Raw genomic sequence first — 15,705 nt, 5'->3', positions numbered from 1 at the left:
GAGTTGTTATTGCCAGTGGAAAAGGTGAAGTGCTTGTTGTTGGCGTTGCGCCGCTGATGACCAAATAAAGGAATGAAACGATTCGTTGCTGGTGAAAGAAAATGGTGTGCCGATGAAAGGAAACGTGTATTGCGTTGTTGTGGAGGCTGTGTGCCGTCGGAACGCTGTGCCCAGTGGATCCTTTGCGTTGGCGAGGTGGCCTGGAATACAAATGGTGGGAATTAGTTAAAAGTACTTACATTTGGATCAAAACGCTTAGTGAATATGTACATGGGGCGTTTGTGTGTGCATGGCTGCGAATGCATATACACGCATCTGCGTATATATGCATCTGCATTAATGCAGTTTTTATTTGGCTTGCTTGAGCAATTCGCTAGATGGGAGCAAATTGCCTGTACGCACGCCAAGTAGCAGATGACTTTGGCTTACCTCGATCCTTGATTTCCCGGGCAGGATTTCTGGTCCTCGTCTGGCACTTATCAGGTTACGCGCGTTTACTGGCGGCGCGCACAACAAAAACGATTTAAATCCGCGCAGTTTACTTGCACTTTGGTACTTTTTTTTTCCGGTTTAAGTCGCGCACTTTACTTGCACTTTGGCACTTTCGCTGGGCACAGATAGAATAAAACTTTATCCGTTGCCTAACATTGTGCCCTTTTATAGCTACCGCCGTGGCAAGGAACGTTACCCAGAAACCTAAAATTCCTACCTATACATGCAAACTTTCCTTTCGGCTTTCCCGTATTTTCCATCTATAAAACCAGGCACTCATACACTCACACGCTTACCGCGCCATAAAACGAACACCTACACAGATACATTTGGTTCGTGCCTTGACCGCTCACACTGATGCATTCACACGCTCATAGCCTTGCACAAATACACATCCACATACATAATACCTTGTACAAATGCACATCCATATACATAACACCGAACAGAACAAACACATAGTTACATATCATTCGTCAGGTTGTTAGCAACATGGTGAAATTTTACTTATTATAACAACATGATGCCAAGTGCAACATTGTGTTCACTGTAGGTACAATGTTGTCAATGTTAATGTTATTATGTTAATATTATGTTAATGGTAACATTGCGGCTAAGGCAAGGACCTGGACACAAAACACATAAACACATAGACACATATACACGCTGTCACCCATTCAAGCCAGTATGGAGGCAGGCTGTCGTTACACAACTCAACCCGACGGAATGCAGGAGCATATCTCCAAAGCACTCGCATTGCCGCCGAGGAAAAAATTGGCTATCGACTGCCTAAAGGGCTACGTTAAAAGCTATCGCAACATGTGGATTGTGTGAACGCTAACGCTAGTTGAAAAGGGAAGAGAGACGTATATTCGGGAAGAAAAAAGCAAAGGCAGAAACACCTGAGTGCGAGGAGCGTCAGCTGCTAGCCACCAGGAATGCCCGAAAATTTTACCAAAAAATTCGGCGACAGGCGGAAGGTTTTAAGTCCGGGGCAAACTCTTGTAAGAACGAAAACGGCGACCATTCGACCGATGTCCAGAAAGTACTTAGATTATGGAGGGAACACTTCTCTGCTCTCCTAAATGGATACAGCGATTTACCGCACAGAGATGACGAACCCTTTCTCGCAATCTATTATGATGAAATAAATGCCCCCAACCGATTATGATGAAGTCAGAATAGCAATTACCAGATTATAAAACAACAAGGCCGCGGGCGCTGATGGATTGACTGCGGAGCTAGCACGGCGACGAAAAGTTGATAGGGCGCATGAATCAGCTTCTTTGCAAAACATGGTCGGTCGACTGCATGCACGACGATTGGAATCGAAGTGTGGGGTGGCTTTGGATATCCAATAACTAAACAACGAAAACTAGGTTCTTAGTTCTTTATTTAAGTGATCCGAATATTACAAAGTATTATAAGTTACTGGCTTAACTTCATGTGCAGAAATTGCGCTAAGACTTTTATAACGGCCGAAAAACCTGTTGTTGAAAAACTGTTAGGTGATTATGTATTCCTTTTATGCTTTGTTCTTAAATTTCTTTATCATAATTGGGCATGCTGGATCGCCTGATTTATGTATAAGAACGGTACTACCGCAATATATACTAGATCACCTGATGTATGTATTAACGTAAATATTGTGGTGCATTCCACAAGTACTCCCCTTCTTCGAAAAAAGTATTAATAGTATTACATGTTGGGAACAATTGATTCAGCTTATTGAAATCAGACGCGTTTTGGGATTGCCGGCGTAGTTGAGCTGGAATCGGATTCAGATGGACGATAAGATGAAGAAAGGCCAGATCTTCCGAATTGAGGTGACTCAGGTGAAGATTATTCGGTAAGTGTTCTATCACTGTCGTCCAAATTATTGGTGTTTTCACTAGCAGGCTGATCATGTTCTGCTAGCAAAAATACTGGTTTTAGGCGGTCGATAGAAATTACAGTGTTTTCGCCTCGGATCTCTACCACGAAATATTTATCGTGCCTTGAAATAACTCGGTGAGGCCCCTTATATGGGGAAGTAAACGCATGGTGCGGGGCGTCCCGACGAACGAAAACGTGTGAACAGTTCGCTAATTCCTTGATAATGAATGTTTTTCTCTGACCATGTCGGGTGAGGGGTTGAGGAGCGAGGTTAGCGAAGTGATCTCGCAAACGTTCTGCGATATTTGAAGGTGGCAGCCCAGAACGATGCGAAGGAGCAAGAAATTCTCCGGGTAGACGAAGCGGTTCACCGTAAACGTGATCGGCTGGAGTTGCTCGAAGGTCTTCCTTCCAAGAAGCGCGTATTCCGAGTAGCACGATTGGTAGCATATCCACCCATGAATTATTTTCATGACATGGTATCACATCCTTCAAATGGCGATATAGGCGTTCCACCATTCCATTGGACTGCGGATGGAAAATGGTGGCGTTTGCTGCACAGGAGACGAGCGAGGGAGACAAAAAGTTGACTTTCAAATTGTGTTCATTGGTCGGTAGTAATTCGCAGTGGTACTCCATAGCGGCATATCCACCCCGCAAAAAGCGTACGGGCAACACATTCAGCTCCAATGTTATCGATAGGAAACGCCTCTGGGAACCTCGTGAATCGATCGATGATCGTCAGGCAATTACGGTAGCCTCTAGATGAGGTATATGGTCGGATAATATCTACGTGAATATGTTCGAAGCGGCGTGTGCGTCCTGGAAAATCTTGAGTAGGTGCTAAGACATGACGCGTTACGTTATTTCGCTGGCAGGATATGCATGTGCAAGTCCACAGTCTACAGTCTCGGTTAATGTTGGACCAGACATAGCGTTGTGTTACCAGTTTTGTAGAAGCTCGTTCCCCAGGATGACTGACACTATGAAGGGCGTCAAAAATTCTCTTCCTCAGAAGCTCAGGAACAAATGGGCAAATTAAGTCACCGGAAACATCGCAGTACATAGGTTTATCACATCCTGGAATAATGACAGGACGAAGGGCAAGTGTATCGTGTTGTAGGCCCTGTATACGTCGTTGAAGTTCGTCATCGCCTGCTTGTGCATCGGCAAGTTCATTGGCAGGCGCTGCTGCTGAGATTTCTTCAAAGCAGGAAAGGGCATCAGCAACGATGTTATCTTTCTATCTATCCAGCTATGTGTTGGATGTCGGTGGTGAAGTGACCGATAAAGTCTAAGCGATGAAACTGCCACGGCGTCGCTCGGTCGGGATCCTGGGCAAAAGCGTGAAGCAATGTTTTATGATCCGTAAAGATCGTGATGTGCCGAGCTTCACAAATATAACGAAATTTTCGTAATGCAGCGTAGATAGTGTGGAGCTCACGATCGTATGGGCAGTGCTTCCGAAGTGCGGGTTGTAGTTTTTGGCTGAAAAATGCGAGTGGCTCCCAGTTTTGTCCTTGCCGTTGCTGGAGGACAGCTCCGATAGCGTACTCAGATGCATCAGTGAAAATAGCCCACGGAAGCGTTGTATCCGGGTATACCACTAACGTGGCTTTTCGTAATTCCTCCTTGCATGCGACAAAAGCAGCTTCGCCCATTTACCGGATTAGAACCTTTAATAGATGCCCCTTGAGTGTACTCGTGAAGGGGACTCTGAAACTTGGCAGCATTTTTAAGAAATTTACGATAAAAATTAATCATACCAAGGAACTCACGCAGTTTACGTATCGTTGCAGGCCGAGGAAAGTTGACGATCGCCTTCACTTTCGCAGGAAGCGGTAAAATTCCGTGTGCAGAAATGCGATGTCCAAGGAAGCCTACTTCTGCCTGCCCAAAACGGCATTTAGCAGTGTTGATTACGACACCGAATTTCGCAAGTTGCTCAAATAGAATTCGAAGATGTTTACGGTGTTATTCCCTGTCTTTAGATGCGATGACAATGTCATCAATATAAGGAAAAGTGAAGTCATCTAGGCCGCGCGTAAACTCGTCGATACACCGCTGGAATGTTTGTGCGGCATTCCATAGTCCGAACGTCATGAACGGGAACTCTAAAAGCCCAAATGACGTAATTATAGCTGTTTTGCTGATGTCGTCCGTGGCCACGCGTACCAGGTCGACGGTCGAGAATATCGCTTTGCCAGATTGATTGGCAGTCAAGTCCTCCAGAATGCGAACAGGATATCGATTTGGTATTGTTCGTGCGTTCAGTTGTCGATAGTGCCCGCATGGACGCCATTCACCTGACTTTTTCGGAACAAGATGGAGCGGGGATAACCAGGGGCTCTTCGAACGTTGAGTAATTCCCAGTTGCATCATTTTATCGAACTCCGCCGTGGCAATTTTTAGTTTGTCAGGAGGGAGATGCCGCGCTTTGCTTGATATGGGAGGGCCAGGTGTAGTGGCTATGTGATGTACTGTAGCGTGCTTCGCTGGTAAGCATATACCTCCAGGTTTCGTCAAATTTGGGAAATCTTTGAGAAGATCTGACCATGAAGACTTCAGTGGTGCGACTTTGATTTCTGATACAATTTTAGATATCGACATCTTGCATGAGGTCGTTAAGCCAGTTGTTGAGTCAATGAGGCAGCTGTTCTGCAGGTCAGGTAAAATGCCGAAATGCGTTAAAAAATCTGCGCCAATAATAGGTTTGGTCGTGTCAGCTACAATGAAGCGCCATTTGAAATCGAATCTCAGGCCCAAGTTCAGCGATAGGGTTATACAGCCATATGTGTTGATGGTTGAGCCGTTGGCCGCAATAAGGGAGTAGTTTACTCGTTTTAATGCACCAGTAGCAAGAGATTTCGGAAATGTGCAGAGGTCAGCGCTAGCGTCTACTAGATATTGGACTTTGGTGACACGATCAGTTACGAAAAGGCGGTTTGATTTAAATGAGGGGCCGCTAACGGTCCGTTGTAGGGTTTCCCTGGAACGAGCAAGGAGTTCTATAATGTTTGGCTTTGCTACCGTAGTGTTGATGATACCAACACATATTATTTTCGGGTGCTGGTGAGGCTGCTCGAGAATTCGAACGAGGTCTGGAGCGAGAGCGAGACCGTGCACCGAACATGTGGCCCTTGAACGCAGAAGCTAATTCATCAATTGAAACTTCCCGACGGGAAAATCGTTCCTCTAATGCTGTTTTCGTTGGCTCCTGTATGGTGTTTATGTGTGCTGTTGGCAATGCGATTTCGTGGATTTTGTCAGCAAGGCTTGCCAGCTTTTCTAGATTAATATCTGCTTGTGATGCGAGTATAGACTGCGTTGTCATCGGTAGTCTGATGAGCCACTTGGTACGTTCAGGCACGGAGTCATCTAGGTTCTTAAGATGCCGGAGAAACTGTGATGGTTTTCTGTCGCCCAATGTCTCTTTATCGAGCAGCATTTGTAGGCGTGCCTCTCGAGAAGGTTTAAGGCGTTCAACTAACGTTTCCTTGAGGCGACTGTAAGGCGTATCTGCTGGCACGCTTAAGAGGATGTCTTCAACTTCAGCGGCGGCTTTGGCGTCTAGCTGCGATGAAGCGTAGTGATACCTTGTTATTTCGTCAGTGATTCCGGCAAGATGAAACTTCCCTTCAAGTTGGGCGAACCATACAGCTGGACGTTCGGCATTGAAAGCGGGGCACCGTATCAAAACACGTTGAAGTGGCGCCGTACTATCAGGCGGTGTATAAGTGTTGTTTGGCATGACGATATCAGTGAATCACACCACCATAAAAAGATGATAATTCTCAAAAATTCCAAATTCGCACTTTGTACGTGGACGATAGAGCTACGTTTGCGTGCGTTTTACAAAACCAGACCACAAAGTGCACTGAAAAATGTACTTGCAATTTCGCGGAATAGTTAACGCAATATAATTTACTTCCAAAACTGCTAAAAACTAATCACGCCATCACGTCGGGGTCACCAGTTGTGGGGGCTTTTGGTATCCAATAACTAAACAACGAAAACTAGGTTCTTAGTTCTTTATTTAAGTGATCCAAATATTACAAAGTATTATAAGTTACTGGCTTAACTTCATGTGCAGAAATTGCGCTCAGACTTTTATAGCGGCCGAAAAACCTTTTCTTGAAAAACTGTTAGGTGATTATGTATTCCTTTTATGCTTTGTTCTTAAATTTGTTTATCATAATTGGGCATGCTGGATCGCCTGATTTATTTATTAGAACGGTACTACCGCAATATATACTAGATCACCTGATGTATGTATTAACGTAAATATTGTGGGGCATTCCACAAAGTGTTCTTTGCCCGGTCCACATGGTGCAAACTGTATATAAGGTTCTGTCAAGTGTATTATGCGAAAGATTGAAGCCCCCCGTGATTCGGCTGATTGGAACTTATCAGTCCAGATTCAGACCTGGTAAATCTACCATCCACCAGATTTTCACAATGCACCAAATCTTGGGCAAAACCAGCGAAAAAAGAATCGACACACATCACTCTTCGTCGATTTTAAAGCCGCCTTCGACAGTAGGAAAAGCAGCTGCCTATATGCCGTTATGTCTGAATTTGGGGTTCCCGCAAAAATTACGCTGAGCAAAACCATCAGCTCATGCAGAATTGGGAAGGACCTCTCCGAGCCGTTCGAAACCAAACGATGTTTCAGACAGGGTGCCCCCTTAATTTGATGCTGGAGAAAATTTCAAAACTGGAAAAAGAATCGGAAAGATGGGTTTGATGGTGAATGAGGACAAAACGAAGTACCTGCTGTCATCGAGCAAAGAGTCAGCGCATATGCGCCTTGGCAACCACGCTACTGTTGGCAGCCAAAACTTCGAAATAGTAAAAGGCTTCATTTATTTGGGAACCAGCATGAACACTAACAACAACGTCAGCTCTGAAATCCAGCGAAGAATTACTCTTGCCAATAAAAGCTACTTCGGGCTTGGTTGGCAATTGAAAAGTAAAGTCCTCTCTCGGCAAACGAAAATCATGCTCTACAAGTCACTTATCGCATGGACAAGCAAGTAGATTAAATTCACTGAAAAGCTTTTCATCGCAGATATACGCTCGGAATGTTTTCCAAATCACTGCCAACGCTCCTTTAGGGATGCTATGGTAACGACATCTTCTAAATAAACTTCACACAAAACAGCCGTACAATTGCTCCTAACATTGCTTAAAAAAAATATAGTATAGGCAAAAAATTCTATTTTATTTTTATGTACATTTTGGTATATATGTATGTATACATGTTGCTATGCACTTACAAAAATGTATATAAATGTAAATACTAAAATACCTATATATATATATATGTGTAGGTATAATACTTTTGTACAGGAATGCACGAAAATGCAAAAAATGCTATTTCTTTAAATGAGGAGCAGCTAGGATAAAATTGAAACTGATTTTTTATTAGGATAAAACTTTAAACGTGGTAGCATTTTGGCATTTTGATGAAATTTTTGTCAACGATCTATCCTTTTTGTGCTGTTAATATTGTTCGCATGAAAATATGAAAACTACGTATCTCTTTCAAAATGGATCTGGTAGGATTTTCATTCAACAGATTTATAACCAGGGGAGGCCTCAAACAAATTGGGATTGTCAGTTTTTCGGTACCATTTGTTAGCAACCTTTTTTTGTTAAGGAACAGTGTGTATTCCAAGCTAACTTTGAGGTATTTTCAAAAACGATTATAGAAATGCCTGTTGGGAAGCATTTAACTCTTGTGCTTTGATATCTTAAGGCTTTAGAAAACATGAAGCAGTATCTTGTTTTATTGTATTTTTTCACCCTTATATAAGTTATTGACTGGAATCTGAATTTACAGTTCTTAAAATCCGGGGACTGGTATTACATCAAGTCTGCATAACTTACCCAAAGATGCATAATAGTCACTAAATGTGGAAAGGTGGTCGCGGAATTCAGCTGCAGTTGATAAGGCTAAATAAACTTGACTGCGCCTGCCATCCGCTCCAATCTACAAGTAAATGTGATTGGGATAAAGAACAATTATACACTCCAGAATATTTTGTTTATATTATTACCTCAGCGACTTTGATAAATCGACCACGACGATTTTGCTTCACATCCAAATAGAAACGCTTTGATTGTATTTGAAGCATTTTTGTTGCCAATTCCTGCTCTCCCAAGGGTGCTCCTGTCGGCGCTGGGAAATTTACAATTTACTAATTAATTTATTTCATCTACAGATTGATCAAGTGTTGCTAAAGTACAAAAGAGTTTATAGAAGCAACTGATTACATTTTAATACACTACTTAGAACACATAAATTTAGTGTTTTATGGTTGATAATGTGGGGATAGATGCTAGTTCGAGAATAAGAGTAGAAATTTGTTGATAGAATTGAAACCATTTGTTTCACATAATTCAATTACATAGTCCGATGAACATTTAATCACAGCGTTACAACATATAACCCCAACCTGAAACAATGCTTTATGTAGCATATACATAGCAAAACACAACTGCAACACAGCAATATATCTGAAAGCAAATGCAACCGTCACATGTAAATGGCAATGCCCAGAAGTGCGCATGGCGGAACCATACAAGGTGGCAGTACGGTGACATACCTACAAACATAAATACAAATTCCATGTACTTTGTTTTTGTTAATCGATGGACTAATGTCAAAATCGTACTGTGCCGGAAGTTGATGTATTTAAATCATATTAAAAAAGTACAAATCAGCTGTTACCTTGTATATTTCCGCCATGAGAAGTGCGAAAGTAGCTATTCATGTCATAAATTTTTCATAACACAGGCCGTTTAAAAGTAATGAGTTTTCTGTTAGCACCTCCGTCATCGCAGGTGGGCCAGCAGGAGTGAATGACTTTTTTCAGATATAATTCATTGATCTTGCTAGCTGAATGAAATGGGCGCTCGCATGGTACGGGTCAACATTCATTTAGGTAAGGAAGAAAGGATGTTGAGTGACCCCTTCTCTTCAGCTCTCGCTTCGGCCGTAAGCCGGTCCGTTTGATGAGGGGTCTCTGCTTTTTGGAACACACTCCTCCCCTGCTCACCTGGACCGGTGGTGTTACGCCGTCTCCAGGTCGATCCCTACAAAGTAATTTACAATTTCTGGAGGGGCCGGGAGCGGATGTCCTAGGGCAGATATTAGTTATTATTTTAGCTATTACTAAATACTAAATACTATACGGATATACTAGTCCCTCCTTACAGCTCAGAAGCTATGAAATTATATTGAAATATTGTCCACGGTTTCGCGAATGTCACTGTGTGAAATTCTATTAGAAAACGCATAGTTCGTTCAAGATACATCACGGTTTTTACGACACTTATATTCACGGAGCTGTAGCGCTGTGCAACCGACAGCTAGGTCGAATATTACAGTGAGCGATATACTTAATATTAGCAAAGAGTATATATTTGTTAAGAGGCGTCACTCGATACTTTGTTGTTGCCAAAGCAACCCTGTCATGTCTAATGTGATTCTCAAGGAAGTTTTGTTTAGTTTTTTTAAATTTAATCCTATATAGTTATGCGGTAAAGTGACTTTGCATAATTACGATTTTTGGAAAGAGAATTAATTAATTAATTTAATACAATCAATAAAATAAACACAAATGCCCCACGAAAATGTATAGAATGCGTTCTTATAAATACATCTGATAAAAAAAACCAACGACTACCCTGAGAAAACATCGAGTAATTTGCTTTGGCAACAACAAAAGTATCGAGTGACGCCTCTTGACAAATATATACTCTTTGATATTAGTAGAAGCGAGAAGCAAATGTCATATGACAGGCAGTATAGGTATATGCAAAAATAAGGGTTGAAATCTTTTAACTCATCAGCGACCTCGAACGGTCAAACTGTTCAAGGCCGATAACGCAGCCAAAAATATACGTCGACGAAAAGAAAATAGCAACGTCATGAACGGATATATGAAATGCAACGGAAAGCAAACAAAATAGCATGAACGTAAGCGAAATGAATATACGAGTTTTGAGGTCAAAATCAAAACAAAACGAAAGCAATGAGTTTTATCACGAAATCAAAACAAAACAAGAAACACCATAAAGGACACGAGAGAACAAAATTAAATACGACTAAAAGAAATAAGCAACAGTAACGATGACGAATATCATAGATTTGAGAATATCAGCTTAAACTAATCCTGCGCGAAAAGGGTTAACTACGTCAGGCACTAGGGCGGTATTAGAAGTGCGGTTGAGAAATGAAATTGGACAGACGAAGTTGATGCACCAACATCGATGGGTTCTGTAATCCAGAAACACAACAAATCAATTATCTTCATAGTATGATGGAAACTATTATTGGTATGGATATATATGTAAGCAACAGGCATGTGGAGTGAGAACAGAGGGATCTAATACAAATAACCAACGTATAAAAAAAGTGCTGATGGAAGTGTAGCAGTGCCAGTTTCCAACCTATAAATAGCTTCAGATCGATAAAGGAAATAGCAGATATGATACCAGAATGTGATCCGACTAATACACAAGCGTTGAGCGTAATGGAAGAGTCCTGACTGCATAACAGTTAAGCTTGAAACACAATGCCCTGCCGCCCCGAAATAAACGCGATGAACTTCGCCTTGTCAAAGAAAGTATCCCCGTAATTACATGAAGGTGAACAAACACAATGAAAGCGAAGAGCGAAATTCACGCGACTGCGACGAAAGATTTAATTCTACCGTCGCCGCCGGGCGATGACGACAAACATCCCAATATTTTTTTTTAAGTATAAAAAAAAAAAACATAATATCCAAAAAAAAATTTTTTTTACATATCTTTATCTATATTAATATATATTTTGAAAGCGGTTTTTTTCTGAACCGCAAAGCTCGAGAACGGCTGAACCAGTTGAGATGAAATTTTGAGCATAGATTTGGTGGTGGGGCTGTGTTAACGGAGCGTACCGGATCTGTATCCGTCAAAGGACCATCACATCGATAACACTCCCCAAATCCTTGGGGGAGTAACCTTATCGCTACAACAACAACAACAACGAGGATGTTATTGCAAGGTAGTTTTAATTTTGTTACCTTAGTTGGTTTGGTAGATATCGAAAATGTGGACCAGGGTAACCTCAGAAGGTTTATATACATATATTATGGGTATCAAAGAAAAGGTATTGGCGAAAAAAGCGTTTTTATTTGAATATTTCTTATTTTTGGGGATATTTATCCAAATATGAGGGTGAAGGTGAAGATGAGGTGAGGGGGAGTAGAATGACAATAGGAGTTAGGGGAGCAGCAGAGGGAGAGGAATCAGAAGCGTCGGGAAAGAGATGATAAATCGCACACCTGCATTTATTTACTTGCGATGGGATTGAATTTTTGTTTTGGCTGTCTAATCGTTATGTCATTGACTATAATGTCACTTTATCAGCTGTTATTTAAAAATATGAATTTAGCTTTAGACAATTCGTTACGATTTTCGGTTTGTTTGAAAGTTAATATTTGCGTATAAGTATCTTTTTACTTTTGTAAAAGTTTATGCAGCGAATGTGTGTGCATTTGAAAAATAACTTAAAAAAATTAAAATCAGTGAAAGTTAGTTTTTACAAATTGAAAAATTCCGAAAGTGCGAACGAGACTATCCCGGAAAACATCGCACAATACGTTAACGGCTGCTTCATGTCGTGTAGAAGAACGGGTGCGGGCTTATTTGTTTTACAATAGACGCGCGTTTGATTACCATGCAAATATAGATTATCCTAATACAAAAGACCTTCAAATAGGAAGAATGAATGTAGTTTGTGTAATCTTCAGGAGCCACCCGATCTGCTTAAGTCCCTAATTCTTAGTATTTATCCATTATCAAAGCATTTTCTAAATAATGCAAGAAAGTACAATAGCTTATTTCAGATGACGTCTTTTTATATACATGAGATAAGAGAAGGCAATTTCATGCCGACGTACAAAATTCAAGGGCAGGTATACCACCTCATTGGATCATTATTGTCAGAACCGGATGTACTTGCTAAATACTTACAAATGTATTTTATTTCTGAAGCTGACCAAACATCTATTCGCTCAAACATGAATCCTTCGTTAAATGTGGAAGTTATTGGAATGCTTCAAAATTTATTGCACATGTTTAATTCATTAATTTCAAGCTTTAAGTGCAATATAGAAGGTATGTCCACGCCCGATCCTGCGAATGATTTTCGGTTAGTTATGCACGCGGACAAATTACCGGCTAATGATCACAGAGGACGATATAATGCACCTTTAGTAAATGAAGTAGCCATCCTTTTGATAGACGAAAACAAGGGGCCTACAGATATTATATTGCACTGTCGCACAGGCAACTCCAACGAGTCTGAGCTACATCGAGCATATGATCCTCTTCAATAACCGACCATGTTTGTAAGAGGAGAAGGCGGATACTGTTTGAACATGCCAAATTGTGATCAAAGAAAATATATATCTTGCATATATTTCTATGCTAATCGGTTCATGATCAGAGATAACTGTTTAGATCATCTTCATTATTTTAAAAATTTATTGAATCAATACTCCGTGGACATGATGGCAAAGATGATTCCCGAAAGATTGAATTTCATATGCAGAAATCAGCAAAAACTACGTGCTGAAGAATATATACACTTACGTGATGTTATCAATGAAGATTCTAATATTAATGTTTCTACTATAGGCCAGAAAGTTATACTTCCATCATCATTTATGGGCTCAGATTTATTCATAACACATTCACATGTAATCCTGCATGGCCAGAAATAACTCAAGAGCCGTTTGATTCACAAAAGTCATATGATCGACATGATATTGTAGTTAGAGTTTTTCATTTAAAAATGAGAAAGCTAATGTTTATTTTAACCAAAGGAGAAGTTAGGTTCCACATCATCTCAGTAGAATTGCAAAAACGTAGGTTACCGCATGGTCATATATTGCGTTGAATGCAGACAGGGGCGTATGCAGAGGGGGGCGGATCGTATATTAAAAGACCTAAGATCAAACGACAAACCCTTTAGTGGGAAAACAATCTTTTTTGCAGGGGATTTTCGTCAGACTTTGCCGGTAGTGGCGAAAGGAACTCGAGCTGATATTGTTAAATCGTGCTTCAAATCATCGTTATTATGGTTTCACCTCGAAAAATTGTGTCTGCGAACAAAAATGAGAGCGCATCTTAACGGAACTATAAGTACATTCCCCAGGATTTATTAGATATTGGAGATGGTAAAATTTTCACTGAGAACGGCTGCTTTATAGTAGATTCAAAGCTTGGTAATGCGGTACATAACGTGAGCGAATTAATATCAGAAGTTTGCCCAAATATTGAAGAGCTATCCAGCAAGCCATATACTTGGCTATGTGAACGGGCTATCATTTCACCAAGGAATAAGACTGTAGACGAAATAAATTACATAATTATAGATAGAGTTCCTGGCGATGTTAAATGGTATATACCAAATGACATTGTTCTTAATAATGAAGATGCCGCACACTATCCAATTGAATTTTTAAATACGCTTAATCCCTCTGGCATACCGCCCCATAAGTTGAAGTTAAAAAACGATATTTCATTTATTTTGTTGCGTCACCTCAAGCTACCAACTCTATGCAATGGAACGAGATTGCAAATAAGTAGAATGGAAAGGCCCGTTCTAGCCCAAACTGAGAAAGGAAAAATGAGAAAGGAAAAGTATATACATACTGACATACATATATATATGTGTGTGAGTGAGCATTCAACAATTTCGATGCCTACATTTAGGCGCAAACGTTCTTAAGCTTAGAGCTTTTTGCATTTTGTATGGAAAAACTCGGAGCATGGCTCACCCTACCAACTCATTATACGTTCTTCCGGTTTGTGTTCTGGCTGATCTATAAGAAAGAGCAGAGCTTTTTGTTTCTGTTCTGACTGCAAGAAAAAAAGAGCTTAGACGTTTTCAATACAGGAATGTATCGAGCTCAGATTTTAAAAGGGGCCCCAAATTTTTTAAAGCGCCCATATTTTTAAATGGCTTCTCAAATTTCTAAAGCGTATGAGTGTGGGGAATGGTTAAAAATTCTTTTTTATATCCAAATATGCTTCACCTGACTGTGCTTAACATATAAAAAGCCTACCATTAAAAAGATATTTCATATTTAATTTTCTGAACCAATTTGAACATATTTTACCTGAAGAGCAGAAGAAAAGACTTTTCGAAACCCATTCAAAAATTGAGTATAGAGATAAATTAAGTAAAATAAAGAATCATTTCGGTGAACATTATGAAAACTGTATTTGGTCGAAGTCTAATGGCACAGATGGCCCAGAAACTTGCAATTGCTCACACCTAAAGCATTTGGATGAGGAAGCGTACAAAATTATGGACACTTATACAAAAATTTATAATCAACTTCGTTGTAAATATTGTAAATAAATTCTACCTGTAAATACTTACTTTATTCAAATAAACCTTTTTAAATAATTAAATACAATTTTTATTTTAAATTTTTAAATTGTTTATTTATTTTTTTAATTTTTAATATCTTAAATTGAGTGCTATGTCACCCTCCATAAAGAGGATTCCACCCTTTGCAATGGGGCAAAAACCCCCCATATATATTCACCGAGTTCTATTAACAAAGAAAAATTTCCTGCCTTTATATCCCCCAAATCCGTATCTGTGACAACCAATGTTAGTTTAGACACATTAAGGAACTCCAGTTGCAACCACAGGTATTCCACCATCTCTTCCGTGATCTCATCAAGCAGCTCTTCACGCTGCTGGTTATCCTCTAGAATGCAGTGCCACGGTGAGAAATCATTAGGGAGATCATCCCTCCTAACGTGAGCATTAATCATCATTTTTTAGATTTTACACGTAAATCAATCTTAGTCAAAAATTTGAATAATTTAAAGTAGAGCTGAGCTGAATTTTTTTGTAGTAGAAGAATATAACAATAAAGTGCTTTGTGAAATTGTTTTTTCTTTATGATAACAAAAAGTGTGATTAGCAATATACTGGTAACCTGTCATCTCATTATAGTCAGCAATGCGTAATCTACTTGTGTGTAGTTTCATAAAATTACCACTCTTTTTTATACTCAGTTGATCAGAGCTCACAGAGTATATTAACTTTGATTGGATAACGGTTGGTTGTACAGGTATAAAGGAATCGAGATAGATATAGACTTCCATATATCAAAATCATCGTGATGGAAAAAAAAATTTTACTGAGCCATGTCCGTCCGTCCGTCCGTCCGTTAACACGATAACTTGAGTAAATTTTGAGGTATCTTGATGAAATTTGGTATGTAGGTTCCTGAGCACTCATCTCAGGTCGCTACTTAA

The 15,705-nt window shown here is 40.0% G+C and overlaps 1 protein-coding gene across 1 annotated transcript in view; it reads right to left on the bottom strand.

Annotated features, from left to right (window-relative positions):
- Pur-alpha (Purine-rich binding protein-alpha) overlaps window positions 1-15,705 on the bottom strand; it is a 1,789,254-nt gene that overhangs the window by 632,832 nt on the left and 1,140,717 nt on the right. The window contains exons 3-4 of the mRNA XM_067758290.1: window positions 8,430-8,551; window positions 8,260-8,362 (exon numbers count right to left, since the gene is read on the bottom strand). Of these exons, the coding sequence (XP_067614391.1) occupies window positions 8,260-8,362; window positions 8,430-8,551 (225 nt within the window). The remainder of the gene's footprint in view (window positions 1-8,259; window positions 8,363-8,429; window positions 8,552-15,705) is intronic.

The sequence above is a fragment of the Eurosta solidaginis genome, chromosome X (assembly GCF_040869045.1).
Source record: "Eurosta solidaginis isolate ZX-2024a chromosome X, ASM4086904v1, whole genome shotgun sequence".
NCBI classification, from domain to species: domain Eukaryota; kingdom Metazoa; phylum Arthropoda; class Insecta; order Diptera; family Tephritidae; genus Eurosta; species Eurosta solidaginis.
The sequence above is the reverse complement of the archived record's forward strand: the minus strand, read 5'-3'. Positions and strand labels throughout refer to the sequence as shown.